The sequence below is a fragment of the Lissotriton vulgaris genome, chromosome 5 (assembly GCF_964263255.1).
Source record: "Lissotriton vulgaris chromosome 5, aLisVul1.2, whole genome shotgun sequence".
NCBI lineage: Eukaryota > Metazoa > Chordata > Amphibia > Caudata > Salamandridae > Lissotriton > Lissotriton vulgaris.
Genome location: NC_141693.1, coordinates 1,083,728,163 through 1,083,751,090, shown reverse-complemented (window position 1 = coordinate 1,083,751,090; position 22,928 = coordinate 1,083,728,163). Strand labels below are relative to the sequence as shown.

Sequence of the window (22,928 nt, the reverse complement as noted above, 5' to 3'; positions counted from 1 at the left end):
TTTGCTGCCAGAGTGCATGTTCCCTGGCCCTAAACTGATATTGTTAAAATTGATTTAATCCAATTGGACTATTTACCTTTCCTGTAAGGCCATGATGGATGAGGCAGAAATTGCACCAATAGCATGTAAGTTATATGTCATTTAGTGGATACAGTGTGTGTTTACCCCTCCCACATATATGCCAAAAATACATGGATGCCTGAAATATTACTGTGCTCTTTTTGGGCTGCAGTTTAAGAACACTATGACACATGGAAGAGAAGCATGTCTGTGCCATATAAAAAAAAATCATTTTGTGCATGAATAAAAAAATATCAGTCAAAAAGTGGCAGACTGTACGTTTGAAATGGATGCCCCCACAATTACTTTTAGCCAAAACCGTTTTTACTGAGCTGTTGTAGGCTGCTTTCCCCACAGCTAGGCTTAGATTTTAATACAAGTATTACTTTGTATCTCCACTTTGGAAAAAGCTAGCATCTTAAATAAGAGTTATTTTCCTTTTATTTTCTAATATCTGATTTAATGGTGCAATCAAATTATTGATATCTTTAATGTGAAAAAAACTTTACAAAAATAGGCTTTGTTTGGTTTGAACCAATGCCAACTAAGAACCAGTTGTGTGACTTTTCTCACCTCCAGTGGCCAATCCATATTCCTCTCTATAGTTAATGACAGTGTTTCTAGATGGCACTATCCTTCCCTATGGACCCAGAAAGGTAGAGGTGTTCTCAGCAACTCACCACTTAGCAGTGATTGGCCATCTCTGAGTGAACACAAATAGTTGCCAAAACAAAGCTCAGTCTGAGCTTGTTTCAAATCCATTCATTGAAAGAGCCATCCTTGACCCTTTGGCGTCAGCTGCAGAAGGAAGGTGAATGAGGTTGGACCCTTACAGAGGGGATAGGAACTTATCTAATTAGGGGATTTATTTTAGAGACCCTCCTAGCGGAAGAAAGGTTTAGACTTCTTAGATTTGCACTTTCTGTGGATGTTTACAGCTCCAAACACCGGGTAGTGCACGTGATAAGACTGGGGACTGACCACCACTTCAGCAGAACATTCCAGGTCCTGGGAAAACAACACTAAAGGAGAATGCCCTTCCAGAAGAAAGAATGATTCTGATTCATGAGTGCTTGCCACCAAGGGACTGGAACCACTTTCCAAAGATCCAGTAGCGGATCTTTGGTTTGTCTGCACCAGGGACTCAAAATGAATGACACACAACTCAAAGAATAACAAGCTGATTACTGAGGACTGGACATTACAGGGGCCCAATCTGGAAAGGGAGACCTGGTGCCTAAAGTCCTGTGCTGAGCATCTGCAGGCTACAGAAATGGATAAGATATAACTGTCCCAGTTAGGGAGATGTGGTACTTCAACACATTTTCAAACTGCAGAGGACGGGGACATATCTCTGATGCTTGCCCTGGAGGATGCACACAAGATGGGCAATGAAACCAGGGTTGTCATACTTGGAGCTCCTTTACAGAAAACTGTTTCAGTGAGACTTTGCGAAAAATGTATCTGGCCTCATGGAGTGTTTCCCAACTGTGGCTTTCCTCCTTTCCCAGCTAAAATAATTTGATTGTCTGAAGGTAAACCTAGTGCCAATGCAATGTGTAGTTCCCATAAAGCAATGAAGCAACCTAGTCAGCTATGAAATCGTGCATTATTCACTCAGAGATTTTGGCACCAAAACATTTGCTTTATTAGGAGCTCAATAATTTTGTATGGGATTTCAATAGCCTGCTGTTGGCTTTGGCCTTGCACCTTAGATTGTTTCTTGAAGATAAAAAAACACTATGTCAGATGGGAAAACCTTTGACAGGGACAACACACTTTGTATAGGTGATCTCCCTTCCGTCATAGTCTGTGTCAGATCGCTCCTAGGTCCCAGTTAACAGCAAACTGCAACTGTCATTTTTGTATTAAAACTCCACAAAGTCATATATGTGGTTCGCCGTGCTCACTGGTAATGATTTTGGTGGTGTTTTGCTTATTGATTTTTTTCTGTTTCTAAATTGGTTTGGGAATTTTATTATCTTATTGGCTTTGTTTCAATGTTGTTGGTACCGCCTAACTTAAAGGGGCCTCTTTTCCCAACCCCTGGTAACTGTAGCTCAAGCAGGTGGTTCCACAGTTTCTCTGAGACTTTTGATGAGTCCTAACCAGGAGGTATTTAAGCTGGTAATGGTCACTCTTCTCAAACTGAGAACTGACTTTCTGACACCTCCCATTTACAGGAGCAGCTCAGAGAGAAAATCTTCTATGGACCACCAATCAGGCTTCAGGGCATGCTGAAGCATGGCAACAGCCTTTTAAGTACCTGGTGTGCCCCTTCATATCAATGATAGGGAAGCATCCTGTTCAATTTTCTATGCAATTTTTGACAGTCGAACCTCAAACTTGGCTCTATTCCCTAGAAACATGCATTGGCTTCACCATCACATTCCTGTTAGGGCTCTCCTCCACCATTGCCAAAAGCTATCAGCTTGTCCATACTTGTACTCCAAGAAAGGAAGCAATGTCCTATCTCCTGCTGAGTATGACATCCTCTCCACCACCATTCTCAATCTGACTATGGACCAACTTAACTCAATCCTCACAGATATCACCATCAAAATTCATCGATACGCCTCTGACACTGAACTCTACCTTAAAATCTCTAAATCAGATGATAATCAGTGACTAAAAGCTTGCCTCAAGCTAACTCATAATTAGTGGTAAAGACCTACTACAGCTCAGACAGCAAAGAAAAAAAGTCCTACACTCACAAACAGCTACACACAACCAGATGCATTTCTAGCCACTCTAAGTGGCTGAAATGAAAGGTGGCAGACAATGCAAAATCGCTCCATTTCACCCTCAGCACAGACTACACATAAAATGAAAAAACAAGACTCAGTGGTTCTAACTTTCCCTACGAAATACATTTAAATCATTTATCCCAGAAGTCAATGTCTTAGAAGTTCAAGCCCTAGTCGTCTCTCACTCAGGCTGAGGCAATACCTTGCTCTAGTAGTGTGTGACCTCCCAGACACCACGTTGCTTCTCAGTAAAACACCATATACACTGCAGCTTGCTTCATCAAGGCTTAATAAAGTGTAATTGCAGAAGTCTACAATTTATTGATATACACTGGCTTCCCCTACGAACCATATAATCTTCAAAACTAGCTGCAACACCTACATGGCCATCAGAAAATATATCTCAGCATGCCTTGCTATTAAACTGGCTACCTCATGTAGAAAGCACCAAATCAAGAGCTAAGGCTTTGCTAAACTGGAGACAAAGACGTGCAAAATGAATAAAACTGAAGACAAGTTTTGTGCAATTACACTCCATAGATCTAGAATGTCATTTTCATCTGCAGCAGGACCACGATGACCCTTCTGCAAACCGGAAGCAAACTAAAGGCACATCTCTTGAAGGAACACTAACAGATGCACACAACCAGTAGAACTTACTGCCTTGCTGGAACTTATATGAATCCTAGGTTTTTGCTGGCTATGCAGCAATCCATTACCCTCAAGCTATTTTTGCCCAATATAAATACTGCTAATATATGTACATACTTGGGAACATTTCAGCACAGAGCCAAATGTCCATTTATAAGTTGCTGAGTCCACAAATGGCCTATCCTACCTGTTTTGATGCTCACCAGCCGTGAAATAGCCACAGAGACACTTGGAAGAATGTGCAAATGTTTTTTATCCAACCCTATATTGTAAACTCAAATTCCAGTAATAGCTTTCCTAACCTAATGGAACGAGAACAATATTTCTCATTTACACATTTTGTGGTATCTTGTTGCTTTGTTTTCCCTGTATCTTATTGGTGTTATATGGATCGTAATATCTTGTTTTCTTAAGTATTTGGTATTGTATTTTTTGATTCATGCATGCCTCCTAGCTTCTGGTGAGTATACACGTTGAGCCCAGTTAAGAGAAATGGAAAGCTAAATTATACCAAGAACACGTTGTTCCTTCTCACATTGATACATGTAGATCGTTATGAAATTGTCAGCTAGTGCGCATCAAAACACTATTTTCTGTCATTGTACTCTGACATTAACTTTTCATTGCTTCTGGGTCACAAAGGTCTACAGTGCCCAGATAACATAGTCTATGAGGGGAAAAGCCCATCAGAGGATAAAATGCAATGGGATTTACTTCCATGGAAGTTTCATCATTATGTGTGGTTTCTGTGTGAGTAAATACGTGCACACGTGCATTTTTGTGGGTTCATCTTCAAAATAACACCCATAAACTCACAGTTTGTCGCCCAGAAAAGCCTTTGTGGTTTACTCTGTTCAAGAACAGGGCCACATTTCGTTACGGGGTAGCAATGGAGATTTGATGAGAGTTTAGAGAAAGAGGACTCAATATTATTTCTTAGAAGAATAAAAAAAATATGAATTGAATTGTGCATGCATTCATAAAGCCTTTACTATTCCTGACAATTAAGTGTTCTAAAGCTAGTAGCACGTTAATGTGACAGCCAAGGTTGATCTTTAATGTAGCGTTTTTGGGTTAGTGAGTTTATTTGTGCACTTTCTAAAGGAGCCCTGTATGCCTTAATCTAGTTTGTAGTATAATCGGAAGGGGTTAGATTTCATCACTAGCAGGGGGATATTCTAGTTTGTGAGAATGATTGGTAGAGTGAATAGACAGGGTAGAGAACTCTGAGCAGATTGATAGAGTGCAGGCAAGTGACTGCGAAATTGTGTCAAGAAAGGAGTTATAGGTATAAGTCGAGACCATGGCTTTTCACCAGAGTACATATCCAAAAGTAAGCCAGAAGACATGCAGTTTTGTGTAGGATCTGAAAAGGAACATGCAGTATGGACAGGAGTTGAGTAGGAAGCATGGAATGCAAAGGATGGTTGGCGTTCGGTGTTTAAATATCAAACTCTGTGTTTTGTGCAGGGATTATGTTGTAAATGGAAGTAAGATTGATAGATTTGATGCCTTGTTGAGAAGTTGGTAGTAAAGAAAGAGGGGAGTATTTGTGTATTTCATAGCACTTTTATTTTACTTTTAATTGTATGGCTTTGGACAGTCAATCAGATCTAGGATCAACCCACAGGAGTATTTCAGTCTCACTGCTTTCCCATTAGCTGTTTGAGTGGCCCTTCTGCCTCCCTTTAAACGCACGATGGACTATTTTATAGATTGAAATATGTCAAGGAGTGACTCTGCAGCACTGGGACCACTCGCGTTAATGCTTGTATATATATGCGCGTATATCGTGGAATCTACAGCAGCTGCCGATTCCCAGAAGCAGAGCTTGGATTATTTGCAAATTCCACGAATCAGAAATAGAAGAAAAACACAGACTTAAGCCTGCGTGCTCACATTCCGGACTTTCAAGCCTCGAGTTTTGTGAAATGATAACCACTAATGCTCGTAGAAAGGATAATAGGTGTGCCTGTTGTCCCTGTACTTCTTTATAGAGTGTCAGAAACATAGCAGAAGGTGACTGATGTGCTTGAGAGCACCGCGGGCGTGTAGAGCTCCGGTCCTTGTGCCTTTGATTGTGGCAGGCACTGAGTGGCTCGGGACTCTCTCTTGCTTTCTGAGAACCAAGCAATAGTTTCAGGAACACGGAAGCGCCACATACTAATACAGGAAGAGAATCATTATAGGGTATTGACTGAGCGCGCAGGACTTTGGCAGAGTGCGACCAGGCAGCTGAAGAGACTGGAGGCTGGTTGACTTCAAAGAGTAGAAATCTGCCCCCTATAGGTCAGTCATGTTTAGTCTATATTATTTCAATGCGGCTGAAAAGCCATAAAATTTCCACACGTTAAAATAAACATTATAAAAAATACTATAGTTCAGATGTATATAATCATTATTTAGCTTTGTCGTGCAATACATCTCGTTAAAATCGGAATACAGTCCACAGTCAAATTAATAAAAACACAATTAACTGCTACAATGGGATACTTGGCAAATATTAAACTCTCTCGCAGTATCATTGTCTTATGGGGAGCAGTACATCACAGGTCGAGTTCGCATTACACTTATTTTGCCCTAAAACCACATACGATTCAATTAAATCTCGGCTTCACTAATTGGAAGCTCGTTTGCAGAGCATGCGTTGGCTTTAATTTTCCAAGCCCACTGCAGAAAACGGGAAACGGCAAACACAGTCCGTTCCCTAGTGTCACCTTTCAAGAATCTTAGGGCCTCCCAATCATGACCCACACCCTCCGGCCTAAAACAGCGACAATCCATTTCTTGCTTGCCAATTGATAAATAGGACAGAAAAGGATGAAATGTTCTTCTGTCTCTTTAAGCTGTGGGCAGTGAGAGGAGGAACAGCCTGTTTTATCCCACTTAATGGTGAATGATCTTAAGGTAGCTTGCTGGATCTGAATTGACCATATACGCATTTTGCTAGTAAAGGGCAAATTCTATCCACATATAATTCGAAGTCCGGAAAACTTTTGTAATTCAAGAATTGATATGTTGAACTCCCTGCTGACTGATCTCTCCAAACCTGTTCCAAGGTACATTTCCAATATGCTCTTTTCAGTTTCTCCATGACCCCTTTTTCTGGGAGGTCCATTGGGTGCCCAATTAGCCTTTTTAAACAGAGTCCTAACGTATTTTAACCATGTGGCACTGACTTGTTTATCACAGGAGACAAAATCTTTTAAACACTCCCTATAAGTAGTCCACTCTAAAGTCATCCATAACCGCATCCAGTACATCAATGGTTTTAAAGAGATCGTCAAGTGGATGCTGTTTAAGGCTAAATCATATCTCAAAGGTACAAGGGGGGTACTTGTGGGTAAATTAAATAGACTCCTGATAAATGTATATACTGAGCATGTTATAATTGTCAGCATAAACACATACCTTTGCCCGGTAGGCAATTGCTGACACTGCGGTAGCTCTATATTCTGCAAGGACAAGTGACACTGATTCCCCCAAGGGCCGCCTTATGCTTCTTCCCTATTGCCATGGCTCTCTTCTGAAGTATATTTTTGGTCTTCCGTAGTTAGGACTCCCATGTCAGGTAGTCTTCCGAACTTACCCCTAGATAATCAAAGCTCTTAACACGTTCTATAAGGCCCTTCATGGACCTCCGACCTCTAAAGCACCTGTGAGGTTGTATTACTATAAATCTGTATTTAAATGGATTAGGTTCCAAGCCTCTGCTTATACAGAAATCAAGAATGAATGCCGAATGGGGGTTCTAGAGATTAGGAGAGAATCGTCAGCAAATATGAAGAGCTGGACAGGGACACCCACAGATTTTGTGGCATCATGCTTGCACTGTAAGAGCCATTTTAGTGCTCAAGACGAAAGATTGTAGGTGCCAGCACGCTTCCCTGCCTAACTCCCTGATTAATGGGGATATTAGGCCTAAGGTCCCTTTCTAGGTTCCACCTCACCTGAGCAAAAGATTCTGAAAATAGATCTCTCAATATCCGAAGAAGGTCACAAGGGATGCCATAATCTTCCAAGACGTTTCATAGATTTCCCTTGGGACAAGGTCAAATGTCGCCCTTAGGTCTATAAAAGCTATATAAAGACATTTCCACTTTAGGGTAACATACTTCCAGCATAGTATCCTGAAACAAAAGACCTGATCAATGGTACTGACCTTGTCCCCAAAGCCTGCCTGTGTATCTTCAAGAATGTGGTTATCAAACATCCAGGTTTGGAGCCCTGCAATCACCTGCTTGCAGAAAATAGTTTTTGAATTATCCAGTAGGTTGATTGGTCTGTAATTAACTAATCCGTCCCATTACCCATTTGTAAATTAGTATAATGACTGTTCCATGCCCGATGAGCGGAATGGCCTCACCATTCAGAATGGAGTTGCTCAAGATGTTAAGAAATGGACCCATAATGCAGATTGTGACAAATATAGGTATAGGTCCCCACGAATGCCTTCCAACTGATGGGCCTTCTCTATCTTTAACTGCCCAGGAGCAAGGGCCTTTTCAGCTAACGTAAAACTTGAGGCCTTCTTGCCTATGTTAGCCTCTGTCCCTACAGTGTGCAATATGGCTACATCTCTTCAATCCTGCTCCTCCCTCCTGCATTGGCCAAGATCTTATCCTTGTCCCATTCTCTGTAGAGGCCCTCAAAGTGGACCACCCACATATTAGGGAGGACCACAATTTCTTGATGATCATCAATCATTCTAGTGCCAGAAGATATTAACCTTGAGAACATCTGTGTGTCCCCATACCACGGTGCATCAGTTAGTACAGACCACTGCTGAACTTACCAGCACATTTCAGATTCTGTCACTATAGACTTTTATTTATTTCGGGCAATACCTATTTCTGTAAGGCTTCCCTTCTTCAGTGCTTCCAAAACCCGTTTTCTCTCACAGCTGCACTCTTTAGCATACCACGTAGATAGTGGCTTTTAAAGGCTGCCCCACCTCCCCTCCTTCACAAAAAAGCCCATCACTTGATCCATTAAATCGCAATGCAAAGTGACAAATTCTATTTAGGTCACACCAGATGTTTCTAGCAAGGACATTTTTTCTACAAAAAGCTAATACATTTGAGGAAAATTCATTGCATTAGTCACAACCACTGACCATTTAATATTTCTCCTATTATTTATTGTCTCTAACAGTATGTTAGCTAATCTGGAGGGCAAGTTTGAGCACACAAATAGAGCAGCATGAAAATTAGCACTCAATGCACATTGGTCACTGTCTGTCTTTAACACCTTGGGTGCTAAGGGCCTGGATGGGGCTTGTGACCTAGCTGGTCTACCTGGTGTACAAAACCATTAAGTTTAAGTCTGATCAATTACCTAAAACCAGGCTTGAACCTCAATTCAAGCAAAATTAGCAAATCAATCAGGCACTGATTTCTTAATTTCAACCCTATGCAGTTACAATGTTGATCCGTGTGGCTAAGACTTGTTGCACAAAATATGTCTTCCCTTGTCATGGACCTACAGCCTTAGGTATATCTCAACCAATGTATTACTTTATTCCCAAGGGAATCTTGTAGTTCCCTGACCTCTCATGAAAGTTTAGGAACAGTAATCATAAAACTATTGTGAGGTTTATTCCAGGGTTGATAAGTATCATTGTTATTACTTTTTCTATGCATGCTTAATGGATGGGAATCTCATTGCCTAGGCAAAGTGTTTATATTTACCTTTCTGTACATATTGATAGAATGTCTTTGCCCCTCCATAAACTCTCTGGCACCAGGTGTCAATATCTTTAAATCACCACAGGATGATTTCGAGTGCCCAAGGGACCTGTTGTACCCTCCTGGAGGTGTAAACCTCGGGGTGGTGGGACATTAGAAAGTATCAAGGGAGCCTTGTTCTTATTGTCAAATAGAATGATATTAATATTCACTGCCAGGGCCGAGAGTCTATCCAATTTCTCATCTAATGCCTTAGACAGTCTACCCATGCATTTAGGCAAGCTTCCAGTCTCACCCTTCAGGAATTTTAGCTGCTCAGAAATATCAACTCCAACCTCACTTTAATCGTCCATAAGTCATCACGCCCTTTAGTCTTGATCCCTTGGATTTTATCTAGTTACCCTAGAACTTCAAACCGATTTGACCACTCAATAGGAGCTAAGGGTGAAGTTAGTTATGTCATATGTTCCAACATACAGGCTTGCGGAATACTTGCCAAAGTACTCGCTTGGGGAGGGTTAAACCAATATACCTGCTATTGCTAGAGTCCCCTGAGACACTATCGACTTTGGCCTTACTAAGATATTGTGAAAGGCAGCGAGTCTTCTAAGACCCTCAATGCTGCCCGGTGCAGGGTTCCACCTCTAATTCACTTAGGGTTCACTATCAAAATAATGAGGCAGGCGCTTGAAACTGGAAGACAAGAAAAAGGTTTATTTCTCATGAGGAGATCACGTCAACTGCAGAAACCGGGATGTCTGAGGGAGGTGTTCTGCTGATAACTCCTTTGCCTCTTCCTTTTATACAGGTTTTACACAATGCATTTGTTTCATCAACATGGTTACACAAGCTTGGAGTCCCCGGCCCGGAGGTTGCCACACAAGCCCAACAGTAATTCTCTTCCCACCCAGGTCAGACAGACAATCTTATCTTGCAGCTGGACCTTGCTTCAGGGTATAAAACATGTGAGACCGGCCAGATCTAAGAGTCAGTTCTGTTGATAAAAACAGGTCCCATTGTTGGTAAAAACAAGTCTTGCTGTTTGCAGTGCAATAAATCATGTTTGCAAGGGTCTTTTTGGAGATTTGGAACCTGTTTTTGTAACTAGGTGCAGTGAGAGGTAGAGTGTCCAAGGGTTTGCCTGTAAACAGAGATGAGAGAAAAAACGAGTTTGTGGCAGCAAGTGGCGCTGAGGTTTGTTGTGGCAATAGAGTTTATAGCCCCCAGAACACATACCAGGTCGATCAGAGGGTAAGAGGGATGCTAGTACAGGCAGGGTGAAACAAAGGTGACCAACAGAGTACAAAATGGCTGCGATAGATTAAAATGACTGCAGCTTACTGTGTGGCCCTATTTCTTCTCTTCCCTAAGGGATTCCTCTTCTTTTTAGTTGCAAGCAATACCCCCACGTCGTCTATCATTTCATCAATTTCATTTAAGGTGCAATTCTCTGCTGCCTGCCTTAGGAGTTTTCTAACCCCCACCCCCATGTTTTATCAGAGGCCTTACATTATACTTGGCTGGCATTGTATTCTACACAGGAAGGAATTATATAGCTATGCAAAAGTTACACACAACGGTTTCCAGTTCAATACTATCAGCAGATTAAAAAAACACTATTAAGTTAAAATACAAAGCGCTGTTGTTGGCCCAGCTTAATAATTCTGTCCACATACCTTACTTAAATACCAGGATTCAACATTTCTAGCACCCACCAGTTCATACAAACCCTGTTTATTTCCTTACTATCCCAGCATCTGACACAAACAATGCACTGAAGGACTTTACATGATTGCAGCTGGTTAAAAACAAAGGCAATCTTGCACTCAGTCAACCACTTGATACAAAATCAACATCAGGAGTTACAACTCATTGGATCTTAACGACAAGCTCATAATGAGGGTGTTGGACTTGACCCCATTTGCAGGGTCATCCCTGAACTTTTTGCCTTTCTCCCGTATTGTTTCTGACCTGTTTTTGTTGGTTTTAAGACTCTGGGCACTTTACGACAGCTGATCAGTGCTAAGGTGCATATGCTCTCGTTTGTAAATTTTGGTATGGATTAGTGATTCCATGATTGGTTATTTGATTTACTTGTCAGACCCTAGTACAGTGCACCATATGTGCCCAGGGCCTGTAAATCAAATGCTGCTGGTGGGCTTGCGGCACTGATTGTGTTACCCACAGAAGCATCCTGTAAAATGTGGCTCAGGCCTGCCATTGCAGAGCCTTTGTGCAGTCTGGGACTGCCATGTCGACTTTGCAAGTGCACACTGTAACGGGGACGGGTGGCCTCCGCCCCCTGCACCCCCGTACGAGCCTGTAACCTGTGACCCCTCCCTCTTGTTTCCACAGCCCTCTCCTACCCCTACGTGGAACAGGTACGAGGAGCGGTATAGCTGTGACGAGCAGGACGCAGGTATTGGGCCCTTTAACTGGTCCGGCGGGAGAGCCGAAGAGGAGGAGTCCAGCACCGCCTTAAAAGACGTCGGCGAACAGGTACAGGTGTGTCTATACACCGGAGGAGCGGTCAGAGAGAGTGGAGGCGCGGCGTGGAGCAAAAGTGAAGGAGAGTTCAGATCTGAGCTAGAGATGGAGGAAGAGACGCAGGACCCAGCGGTTTCTGAAGAGGAGGAGACCCGAGGAGCATCGGTAGTGGAGGAGGAGTGGAGAGAACCGGGAGTTGAGGAGGAAGAGAGACGAGAGAGAGCAGAGTTAAAGATCCGAAGGAGCCCAGCAGTAACACAGACGCCAGGAGGCCAACGGTACCACGTGTCGCCCAGCCGCTCCCCAGGAGGGGCGTGGCTAAGCGAGGTGCGTGAACGTATAGCGGGCTGGGTTAGAAGGAAAGGGAAGGGTAAAAGCAACCCCTGAGCCCTTTTGTAAATAAGGTTTCCACATCACTCACTTCCATTAGCATTACTGAGCACTGGGTCTTCCTCACTCTCCTTCCCCGAAATTGATATTATTGCACGCCTCCCTCCTGATACTTCCCTCTCTTGTCTTTTCCCCCACTGGCGGAGGCGGGGCCACTACGGAGCCGGACGAAGGAACCAGAAGGAGGAGTTTGACGGGGAGAAGAGAAGCAGGGGTGCTAGGAAAGAGTCGCTTGGAGAGAAGCCGATCCCCAAGGAGAATAGTTTCCAGGAAGAGCTGTACCGACTTGCTTTTTCACCAAATAAAACCTGGGAGTTCTGTAACTAAAACACGTCTCCTGCCTTTTCCTGCCCCGCATGTTACAGTGGTGGAGAATGCGGGCAGGCCTACCATCTGTTAACGAAGATGGACGAAGTGGTGCAAACCCTGGTTAAAGGACAGGAGCGGCTCGAATGGGTGATGCAGCAACAAATCCTGTCGGCAGAGGGTGACAGGGAAATCATGAAGGCCGCCATGACCGCCCGCGCGCTGGACCCTCCCACAGTGACCGGGCCCGTGGCGATAGGGGGAACCCATCAGAGCATCAGTGGGGTATCCCTACAGAAGTACCAACCGGGGGAGGACCCCGATTCCTTTCTACTGAATTTTGAAAGAGCCGCCCGAGCCTGTGGGTGGCCCGTGGCCAAGTGGCCCTTCTTTCTCGCCCCCTTGTTGGTAGGCGAAGCCCAGGCAGCGTACCAGGTGGCTAATCCAACGGGCGACACTCCCTATGTGGATATCAAAAGAATAATTTTGGACCATTTGGGACTCAACCAGGAGGCTTATCGCCTCCGGTTCAGAAAAGAAAGAGGACTTCCTGGAGAGACCCCCAAAACACTGTTCGTGCGCTTGAAAATGGCAGCCGACAAGTGGCTAACCCTTAACGTGTGCACCAAGGAGGAGATCATGTACAGGGTCTACCTGGAACAACTCCTGGAGGCCCTTCCTTTCGCGACCCTGAGGTGGTTAAGACAGCATCATCACCTAACGACAACTCAGGCAGTAGATATGGCAACCACCTTCTCCAGGGTACAGCAGAGGCCCCCCCAATATGGGAACAAGAGAGACATAAAACGGCCGTCCAACCAGAAAAGAAACCAGTGAAATACCCCGACCCGGTAAAACAGAAACCATGGAAACCAGAACCCCCGCCACACAGCGGCCCACAATGTTTTGAGTGCGGTACCTGGGGCCATATATCTAGACTGTGCCCCCGAAGAAAACAAGCAGAAGAACCCATGGAAGTCGGGTACCTTCCACGCACTGTTTTGTATTCGGCCGAGATGGGGCATGCATTCAGAGTGAGTGTAAGGGTAAACGGTTCCTCCATCCAAGCCCTCTTAGATTCCGGCTGTCGACAGTCGGTGGTACAGTCTAAATATGTAAGGACCTCCCAGGTTATTCCCCAAGAACGCGTCAATATCAGGTGTGTACATGGGGACGTCAGACCATATCAGGTGGCTCTCCTTCCCATCGCCCACTAGAAGGTAAACCTCAGACCATTAGAGTAGGGGTATTGGCCACCCTCCCTGAGGACCTCATCATAGGGACAGATAATCCTGCATTCCTAGAGATGTTCAGCCAGAGCCTGAAACCCCGCAGAACGATAGACGGGGACCAACAGAACAACCAGCCTATCCCCGCCCTGGTATCCCTGAGCCGTGGATACTTGACCGCAGTTTCCGTTTCTCACAGGTCAATGACGCAACGTTGTTCAACGCATGGGAGAACGCCCATAGAAACCAGTTACCAGGACCCTCTCCAATACCCTCGGTTTTTTGTGAAAAACGAACTGCTTTATCGGCAGGGTCAGAGGAACGACCCAGAACAACTACTGGTCCCAGTGTCATTCAGGGAACAGGTGCTCTTCTACTCCCATGCGCACCTGGTAGCCCGACATACCGGAGCTGAGAAAACAACCCAAAACATCCTTAGACATTTCTACTGGCCAGGGATCTACAAGGACACCATGGTATACTGCCAGGAGTGTGAGGTGTGCCAAAAGCGGAACATGACCCGACCCCCTGCCGTTCCTTTGCAGCCCCTCCCTATTATCGGGGTTCCGTTTGAGAGGGTTGGAATGGATCTTATCGGTCCTCTACCCAAGACTAGGAAAGGATACCAATACGTCCTCAAAATGGTGGACTATTCGACGAGATTTCCGGAGGCTTTCCCATTGTCCACGACTACAACCAAGCAAGTGGCGGACAAGATGCTGGAATTCTTTTCCAGAGTGGGATTCCCCAAAGAGATCCTCACAGACCAGGGATCCCCTTTCGTATCCCGGTTGATGAAGGAGGTCTGTCAGCTCCTGAATATGCAACAAATCCGTACTGCGTTGTACCACCCTCAAACCGACGGACTCATCGAGCGTTACAACAGAACATTGAAGACCACTTTATGGAAAATGTTGGAGGTTAACGGAGCAGAATGGGACCAGGTCTTACCTCTGGCGTTGTATGTGATTCGGGGACAAAAACAGAGCAGTCTGGGGTTTTCATCCTTCGAATTATTGTATGGACGACAACCGCGCTCCCTCTTAGACATGACGAAGGAGGCATGGGAGAAGGAGACCCCCGAGGAGACAATACAAACCCTGGAATACGCCAGGAATCTGCGATCCAAACTGGGAAAGCTGAGAGACCTAGCGTACACCAACATGGAGCGAAGTCAACTGAAACAAAAGTCCATATACGACAAAGGAAAGAGATGGAGAAAGTTGAAGAAGGACGACTGGGCATTGGTTGTACTGCCCTCCTCAACCCTGAAGTTCAAAGCTGAGTGGGGTGGTCCATATAGGGTTGTAGCTTCTATTGGTAACACCAGTTATAAACTACAACTAAATCCACGGAAGACCCAAGTCTATCACAACAACATGCTGAAAAAATGGCTGGGTCCCCCACCAGTAGGGGTACATCTCACGGAACACAAAAGCCAGGAGAGCACCTCCACCATAGACCAGTTAGTGATCAATGAGGACCTGAGGGACAAGGAGAAGCAGGAACTAATGGACACATTACAAGGACACTCCGCCGTGTTCTCAGACCAACCCGGAAGAACCACCCTCGCAGAACACCGGATGCAAACACACCCGGGGAAGATAGTAAAAATACGTCCGTACCGCATACCCGAAGCAAGGCGACGCGGTATCCAGCAGGAGGTACAAGACATGCTGAAGCTTGGTGTCATACGGCCCTCTCGAAGCAAATGGTCAAGCCCGATAGTGATGATTCCAAAACCCGACGGAACCCGCAGATTCTGTATGGATTTCAGGGCCCTCAACGAGATCTCATTGTTCGACGCTTACCCTATTCCCAGGATAGACGAACTGATAGAGAAGTTTGGGGAAGCCCAATTCATCAGTACGATAGACCTAACTAAGGGGTACTGGCAGGTACCCCTTAGAGAAGAAGACCGACACAAGACTACCTTCACCACGGAAGACGGACACTTTGAATTTACGGTGTTACCATTTGGGCTTCATGGGGCTCCAGCCACCTTTCAGAGGCTCATGAATCAAGTGTTGAAGGACCTTAACTCGTTTACCTCAGCATACCTAGATGACATTGTCGTCTTCAGCCCCGACTGGAAGACCCATTTAGACCACATACAGCGCGTCTTGGAAACCCTAGAAAGAGCGGGGCTGAAGATCAACGCAAAGAAATCGCGTATGGCATTCCAGCGGGCGAAATATCTGGGGTATGTACTCGGACACGGCCTTATCGAGCCCCAAATAGAGAAAGTCCGTGCCATCGCTGAAACGCCGTTCCCAAGCTCCAAGAAGGAAATGCGAGCGTTTCTGGGGCTTATAGGCTATTACAGACGTTTTATCCCGCAGTTCGCTCAACTAGCTACCCCCCTCACCAACACCTTACAAAGCAAGGAGAAAGATAAAGATCTCCTGTATCCCACAGCCGAAATGCATAGCGCCTTCACCACCCTTAAGCGTATGATCACCTCCACCCCCATCCTGAAATCTCCGGATTTCTCCCGTCCCTTTTCACTGCACTCTGACGCTTCAGAGTACGGGATAGGGGCGGTGTTGTCACAGATTGGGGAGGAGGGGGCTGACCATCCGATTCTCTATATCAGTAGGAAGCTATTCCAGAGGTAGCTCAAATACCCCACAGTGGAGAAGGAGTGCCTGGCTATACGATGGGCTGTAGATAAGTTGGCGTACTACCTGGAGGGGCGACCGTTTACCCTCTACACAGACCATGCTCCCCTCCAATGGATGCCTCGCAACAAGTCGAACAATGCCCGAGTGATGCGTTGGTTCTTGGCCCTGCAACCTTACGCTTTCACTGTCTGTCACAAGAAGGGCATTGACAATACAGGGGCTGACTATCAGTCCAGACATCCACATCCCGAACGGAAGTGTCCAGGGGGGATGGTGTGTAACGGGGACGGGTGGCCTCCGCCCCCTGCACCCCTGTACGAGCCTGTAACCTGTGACCCCTCCCTCTTTTTCCACAGCCCTCTCCTACCCCTACGTGGAACAGGTACGAGGAGCGGTATAGCTGCGACGAGGAGGATGCAGGTATTGGGCCCTTTAACTGGTCCGGCGGGAGAGCCGAAGAGGAGGAGTCCAGCACCGCCTTAAAAGACGTCGGCGAACAGGTACAGGTGTGTCTATACACCGGAGGAGCAGTCAGAGAGAGAGTGGAGGCGCGGCGTGTAGCAAAAATGAAGGAGAGTTCGGATCTGGGATAGAGACGGAGGAAGAGACGCGGGACCCAGCGGTTGCTGAAGAGGAGGAGACCCGAGGAGCATCGGTAGCCGAGGGGGAGTGGAGAGAACCGGGAGTCGAGGAGGAAGAGAGACGAGAGAGCGCAGAGTTAAAGATCCGAAGGAGCCCAGCAGTAACACAGACGCCAGGAGGCCAACGGTACCACGGGTCGCCCAGCCGCTCCCCAGGAGGGGCGTGGCTAAGCGAGGTGCGTGAACGTATAGCGGGCTGGGTTAGAAGGAAAGGGAAGGGTAAAAGCAACCCCTGAGCCCTTTTGTAAATAAGGTTTCCACATCACTCAATTCCATTAGCATTACTGAGCACTGGGTCTTCCTCCCTCTCCTTCCCCGAAATTGTTATTATTGCACGCTTCCCTCCTGATACTTCCCTCTCTTGTCTTTTCCCCCACTGGCGGAGACGGGGCCTCTACGGAGCCGACGAAGGAACCAGAAGGAGGAGTTCGACGAGGAGAAGAGAAGCAGGGGTGCTAGGAAAGAGTCGCTTGGAGAGAAGTCGATCCCCAAGGAGAATAGTTTCCAGGAAGAGCTGTACCGACTTGCTTTTTGACCAAATAAAACCTGGGAGTTCTGTAACTAAAACACGTCTCCTGCCTTTTCCTGCCCCGCATTTTACACACACACTTGCCAGTCCCTAAACTTTCCCTTTACTACATATTAGTCACCCCTAAGGTAGGCCCAAGGTACCCCTGTGGGCAGAGTGCATTGTATGTGAAAGGTAGGACATCCCTTGATATTTGTGGCATGTCCTGATAGTGAAAAACTGCTAATTTAGTTTTTCACTATTGCAAGGCTATCTGTTCCCAAACGCCAGAATGGGCAATTTGTTTATAACATCTATTACACATAACAGACCCTGGGAACAAGATAGGAAAATAAAGTTTAGTATGCCTGAAATCAGAATGTTAAAGTGCATCTTTTAGTGAGGGTGATTTTTACATTCTGTGTTTGAAAACACCACTTTTAGAAAGTAGGTCTTTTCCTGCCTAACCATCCAGTGTGCCTCGGCTAGGTTTGTGCATGGCATGTATGGCTTGTGAGTGAAAGGGTCTGGGAGAGGGTGGGGGATCCGGCAGTCTGATGAGTCAGAGCTGAGATGAATGGACCTCGGTTGAATTTAGAGTAGGGGGAGGGCCAGGTCTGCTTTCAACAATGCTGTCTCCGCTAACTGCCAGGAAGCTGCACCAGTGAGTACAAAACTGTTTTCGGCTGGGTACAGATACTCTCTGCCTTCAGAGAACAAAGAATTTGTGTGTATAAAGAGTGGGACTCAGACCCCAGAACTTTAGATCACCTCTGGGAAATCAAGTGGAAACCTTTGCGAAGGAGAAGAGCTAGATAAGCTGAGGAGGAATACTGCCCCTGTGCTGTTTGCTGTCTGGGGTTAGCATGCAGTAGCTTCTTGCTGCCAAGGAAAGGAGAAAGAGAACTTTGCTGTTCTGCTTTATCACCTGTTTGAAGAAAAGATATCCAAGGGCTTGAAACTGAGCTTGCCTTCTGTTCTGAAGTCTCAGGAACACAAAGACTTCACTCCTTCTATCTGCCTGCATCTAGAACTGCTGTTTTAGCTGCTACAAAAGGGAATTGCAACACCGATGCCGGCGAGCAACCCCATAAATGACACCAAAGCCGTGAGCACTGCTCTGACTTGCGACGTAGGCCTAACGCCTGCTGCCGTGCCACATCGACGCCAGTGAGCGACTCCGTACCCTGCCCGAAGTCAAGAGTGCTGCTTCACCTTGCGACATGGGCCTGAAGCCTGCTTCTGTGCTGCATCGACTCTGAAGCCGACCTCATCATTGCAAATCTGATCCTCAACGTGGGTGGCCGCAAATCCATTGACATCGCGCCATCGTAAGGAACAGTGGTTTCGGCGCCATTGTGACATCACCTCCCCGAAGCAATAAGGAACCGCCGTCTCGCCTCCCCTGCGCTGCAGTAAGGAACTGAGGCTGCACCTCCCCTGGGGTCGTGAGGAACCGATGCAACGCAGCGCCTACAAAGCCGCACCTCCCCGACGTCATGAACTGTCTTTGTTTTCATCAATTCCAAGGTACTGTTCTTTGTGGGTCTACTTGACCTTGGCCCCGATGCAGCTCACCTCGCAGCGGGTGCCGTACTTTGGGATTTCTACATGCCACAACGTCGTTGTAACTCCAAGTGGAGTTATTTGTTGCTAGAAGCTTGATTTAGGTGAATAACCTATTTTTAAGGATAGTTTGAGAACTGTATTGTGGATCTTTGTCGTATTGGTCTTGTTTAAGAATAGATAAAGATATTTTATTTTTCTAAACTGTTGTGGTGTCCATTTGTAGTGTTTTCACTGTATTACTGTACGTGTTCATAAATGCTTTGCACACTGCCTCTCTGATAAACCTGTCTACTCGTGCCAAGCTACCAAGGGGGTGAGCAAGGGTTATTTTAGGAGTGAATCCCCCTTTCCCTGACTAGAAGCAAGGGCCCCTATTTGGACAGAGGTACCTACTACCTCTGCCAACTAGTGATCCCCATTTCTAACAGAGGGCCTTAGTCACTTTTCTATAGTGTGAACAATGTCCTGCTTACCACCAGATATCTATGCATTCAGTGCAGAATGCATATATAGTATAGAGTATATAAACACTGGTCTGTATATGAGGACTGAAGTACATGTACGGAGCAGAGGACACAGTTGGTATTATATCTACAAAGATCCATTGGTATGCATTACCACTCTGGGGTAGGGTCTACCTTTAAATGTAGAACAGAGAGAAATTTCATACATCATAGAATTTTGCAACAGATGTTTTCTGGCGTAAGTTTGAACATTGAGAATGATTTGGCCAGTGTAATTTCAGATGTTTGCAAGACTCCCTCAGCAGCAATGTTATAGGTCAAATAAATAAGCTCCTTTGAATAAGGTCTATAAGCGAATCACAATTACGATTTTGTTTGGTGATATAAAATTGTTTAATATTTAATATTAATGCAATTTCCAGGCTATTCGTAGTTGAGGTGAAAGCTTTCAAAACATTTTCCCTCCTCGTTCATCTTTGCTGCTACAAATTAGTACATTTCCTATAATAAGCTTGTACCGTGCAATCAAATGTCACACCTACTGGAACAGCAAATTTCTTTCTCATTCCTTGATCTGTGCTCATTTTTTCCATTTACACTCTATAATCCAGTAGATGGCCACACCTGGATAGCTGACTGCCTATAGCTGATTGGTGCCTATTATCCCGAGCAATTGAATTATTACTGCTAAAAATCCACTTATTGTTTCTATTTGATTTGAAACAAAATGCATATTTCTTCAATTTCTTGTGCGCTTGAATTAAAAAGTTCTTTGCATTTCCAAGTCATCTGGTACTTTTCTTAAAATCTTTGGAACTAATGGATATGGATTTGAATCCAGGAGTCCCTACTTGACCCAATATATAATCGTCTGGAACTTCTTTATCACCCATTGTTTTGTTTTATTTTCTCCTTAAAACGGTGAGCCCCACGCAAGAATGCATTCAGTTCAATCCATTAAATGAAAATATATGCATATATGTCCTACATTGCACTACGTGGACAATGGCAGTCTTAATCAATAGGCCCAGAGTTTCGTCCATAGTCAGGACTTGGATCTAAGCCTTATCATTCGCATTTTTAAGGAGCCCTACCACTTAGAAGATAAAGAAAAAATAAGATGCACACTAACATTTAAAAAAGTCTTTTAGCACCTAAATAATGTGAAATGTTACCCCGAAGTAGTAAGCATAATTTATAAACCTAAGAAACCTAAGAATATTAAACAGCTGAACAGATCCTGCAAGAAATGGAACCCGTGCCCTGCATATCTCATGCTTATATCTCGAGGACAGAGACCGTAGTGTAGAATCATAGAGGATATCTAAAGTTATTGTGTTTTGTTTTTCATAGACCTATATCTTTAACTTTTGCAATAAAATGCAATTTTTTGGAAAATCTGATTGGATGTGAAATATTTTCATTTTATTTTATCGCAGCATAATATGCTGTTTTATTCTCTCTGGTCATGACGGCAACCAGGCCAACAAAAAATTAACAAACAGTGAGCCAAAGGAAGTCCAATTAAAGTTGTGGAATTAATGAGTTGTGGGCACTTGTACTCTTACCATTTGAAAACCATGATGTGTAATTAGCACAACAACTAGTTTGCAAATGGCAATGCAATTTGAGGTGTAACCTCTGTACTAATAGGTTGGATTACAAATTATACATTCACAGGGATCTGCTAAATAACCTGGTGAATGAATAATCCATAGGGGGGGTCACAATTTAGGCTGTGAATGCAGGGATGGTGCCTGCTACTGACACCAGACCTCCATCCCAGAGTTTGCTTTCCAAAAAAGAAAACTCCTGTCTCTCTCCATATATATACTCCGCTTTTAAGAAAGTTCCATTGGCTTCCCATTCCTCAACACTGTGTCTTTGAGGCTGGTTGCTTAGTCTTTAAATCCTTACACGGCCGGAGTCCTAAATTCATAGACAATCTCATATCAAGGTATACTCCATCACGCATTCTACGCTCAACTCATCTTCAGTTACTGACAACTACCGCCTTTAAGCTAAAGCGACAAGATGGATGCAGGTTTGCTTCCTTGGCTCCGAGATTGTGGAATCTCCCTCCCATTAGAAATCAGATCATGCACTGACTTGTTAAGCTTTAGGAAAATTCTTAAAACATGGCTGTTTGTACAGGCCTATGAATAATCTTCCTTGGGGCTCTGCATATCTTAGACTCAGCGCCATGAAACCAACCGGTGTACTTGCTCTCCATAAGTGGTTTATAACATAACATAACAATGCAGCATTGTGAATGGTAGGCACTCGGGCTCCCCTGACCTATCACAACACTGCAATGCAGCATTGTGATTGGTTTTGAGCACCCTGGTTTGATGCTCAACTATGGAATGGGGACCTGTGCATGTTCTCCACGCAGACTGTAATGCAGCCTGCATGGAGAACGGGGAAAGTGAGCATGACTGGTTTGGGCGGCCCCAGCGCACTTAGGAGTGTCCAAACCACTCCTCCCCAGCCCTGCTCAGAGAGCAGAGAAAATCCACCCGCTCACCCACCCGCAAAGAGGCACAATTATAAAATGATAATAACTGAAAGTTATCATCATTTTATGTTTACTCTTCTCACACTGTTTGTAAGCAGAGGGGCGACACTCCTCCACCATAGCGGAGGAGCCGCCACTGCATCTGTCCACGTTTACTCTTAACTCCCTTCTTTCCGCTTACCTCTCTATCTGTCTTAACATTCTGTGCACCTCAACCTCTTCCTCTCTACACTATCTTGCCTTCATCTTTAGTTCTCCCCCCTCTCACTCACTCTAAAACACTACTCATCTCTCTGACTCTAGCATTCGATATTCCTCTTCCAACCTCTCTGTCCCTTTCTTCCTGGATATATCATAATTCCTTTTGAACTTACATCCTCACCTGCTTCACCTATCTCTCTATCACATCTAGATCTCTCCTTCCCTTTCTTCTCTGCCTCATCTCCTACTGGGCCTTTCTCTGTATCACTTTTCCCTTTCCCACCCCCTTCCATTTCTCCCACTGAACAGAGTGGGACGAAGAGAGTTTAGGAGGAAATTATCCGATTTCTCTTGATAGAGTGTTTTATTTCCTCGGAGGAGTGTTTTGATTTTTACTGTTGTAGCGACGTTGCCAGCTGCGATGAAGTATGTATTTGCTGCTACGAATACCTGGCCTTTTAAGTTGAAATTTCAAGCACTATGTACATATGTCTTATTTTAATTAACTCTTGCCCAGGGCCCCAAAGGTTCTCAAGATGGCATTGCATTAGCCAGTATTGAAATTGCATCATGTCTCAAAAGAAGCATTCAATTAACATCGCATTTTCCATTTCAGCTTACTTCGGGCGGGAGACCACACTATTATGTGTCCTACAAAAAAGAAGGTTTCGCGCAAATGAAACTACCAAAGTACTCCTTGCCTAAGGTATGGCTCATTGCATGATGTGGTCTTTAATGCTGTTTCTGAAATGAATCATTTGTGTTACGTATTCATGCACAACACTTGTGTAGAAGATTCACTAATGTAAAAAGTTTTAGCTGACTATTTTAGAAAAAAAAGTTGAA

General features: G+C 44.9%; 1 protein-coding gene across 1 annotated transcript in view; it reads left to right on the top strand.

Annotated features, from left to right (window-relative positions):
• LOC147712037 (VPS10 domain-containing receptor SorCS1-like) overlaps positions 1-22,928 on the top strand; it is a 2,945,658-nt gene that overhangs the window by 2,022,526 nt on the left and 900,204 nt on the right. The window contains exon 8 of the mRNA XM_086922756.1: positions 22,699-22,788. Within this exon, the coding sequence (XP_086778882.1) occupies positions 22,699-22,788 (90 nt within the window). The remainder of the gene's footprint in view (positions 1-22,698; positions 22,789-22,928) is intronic.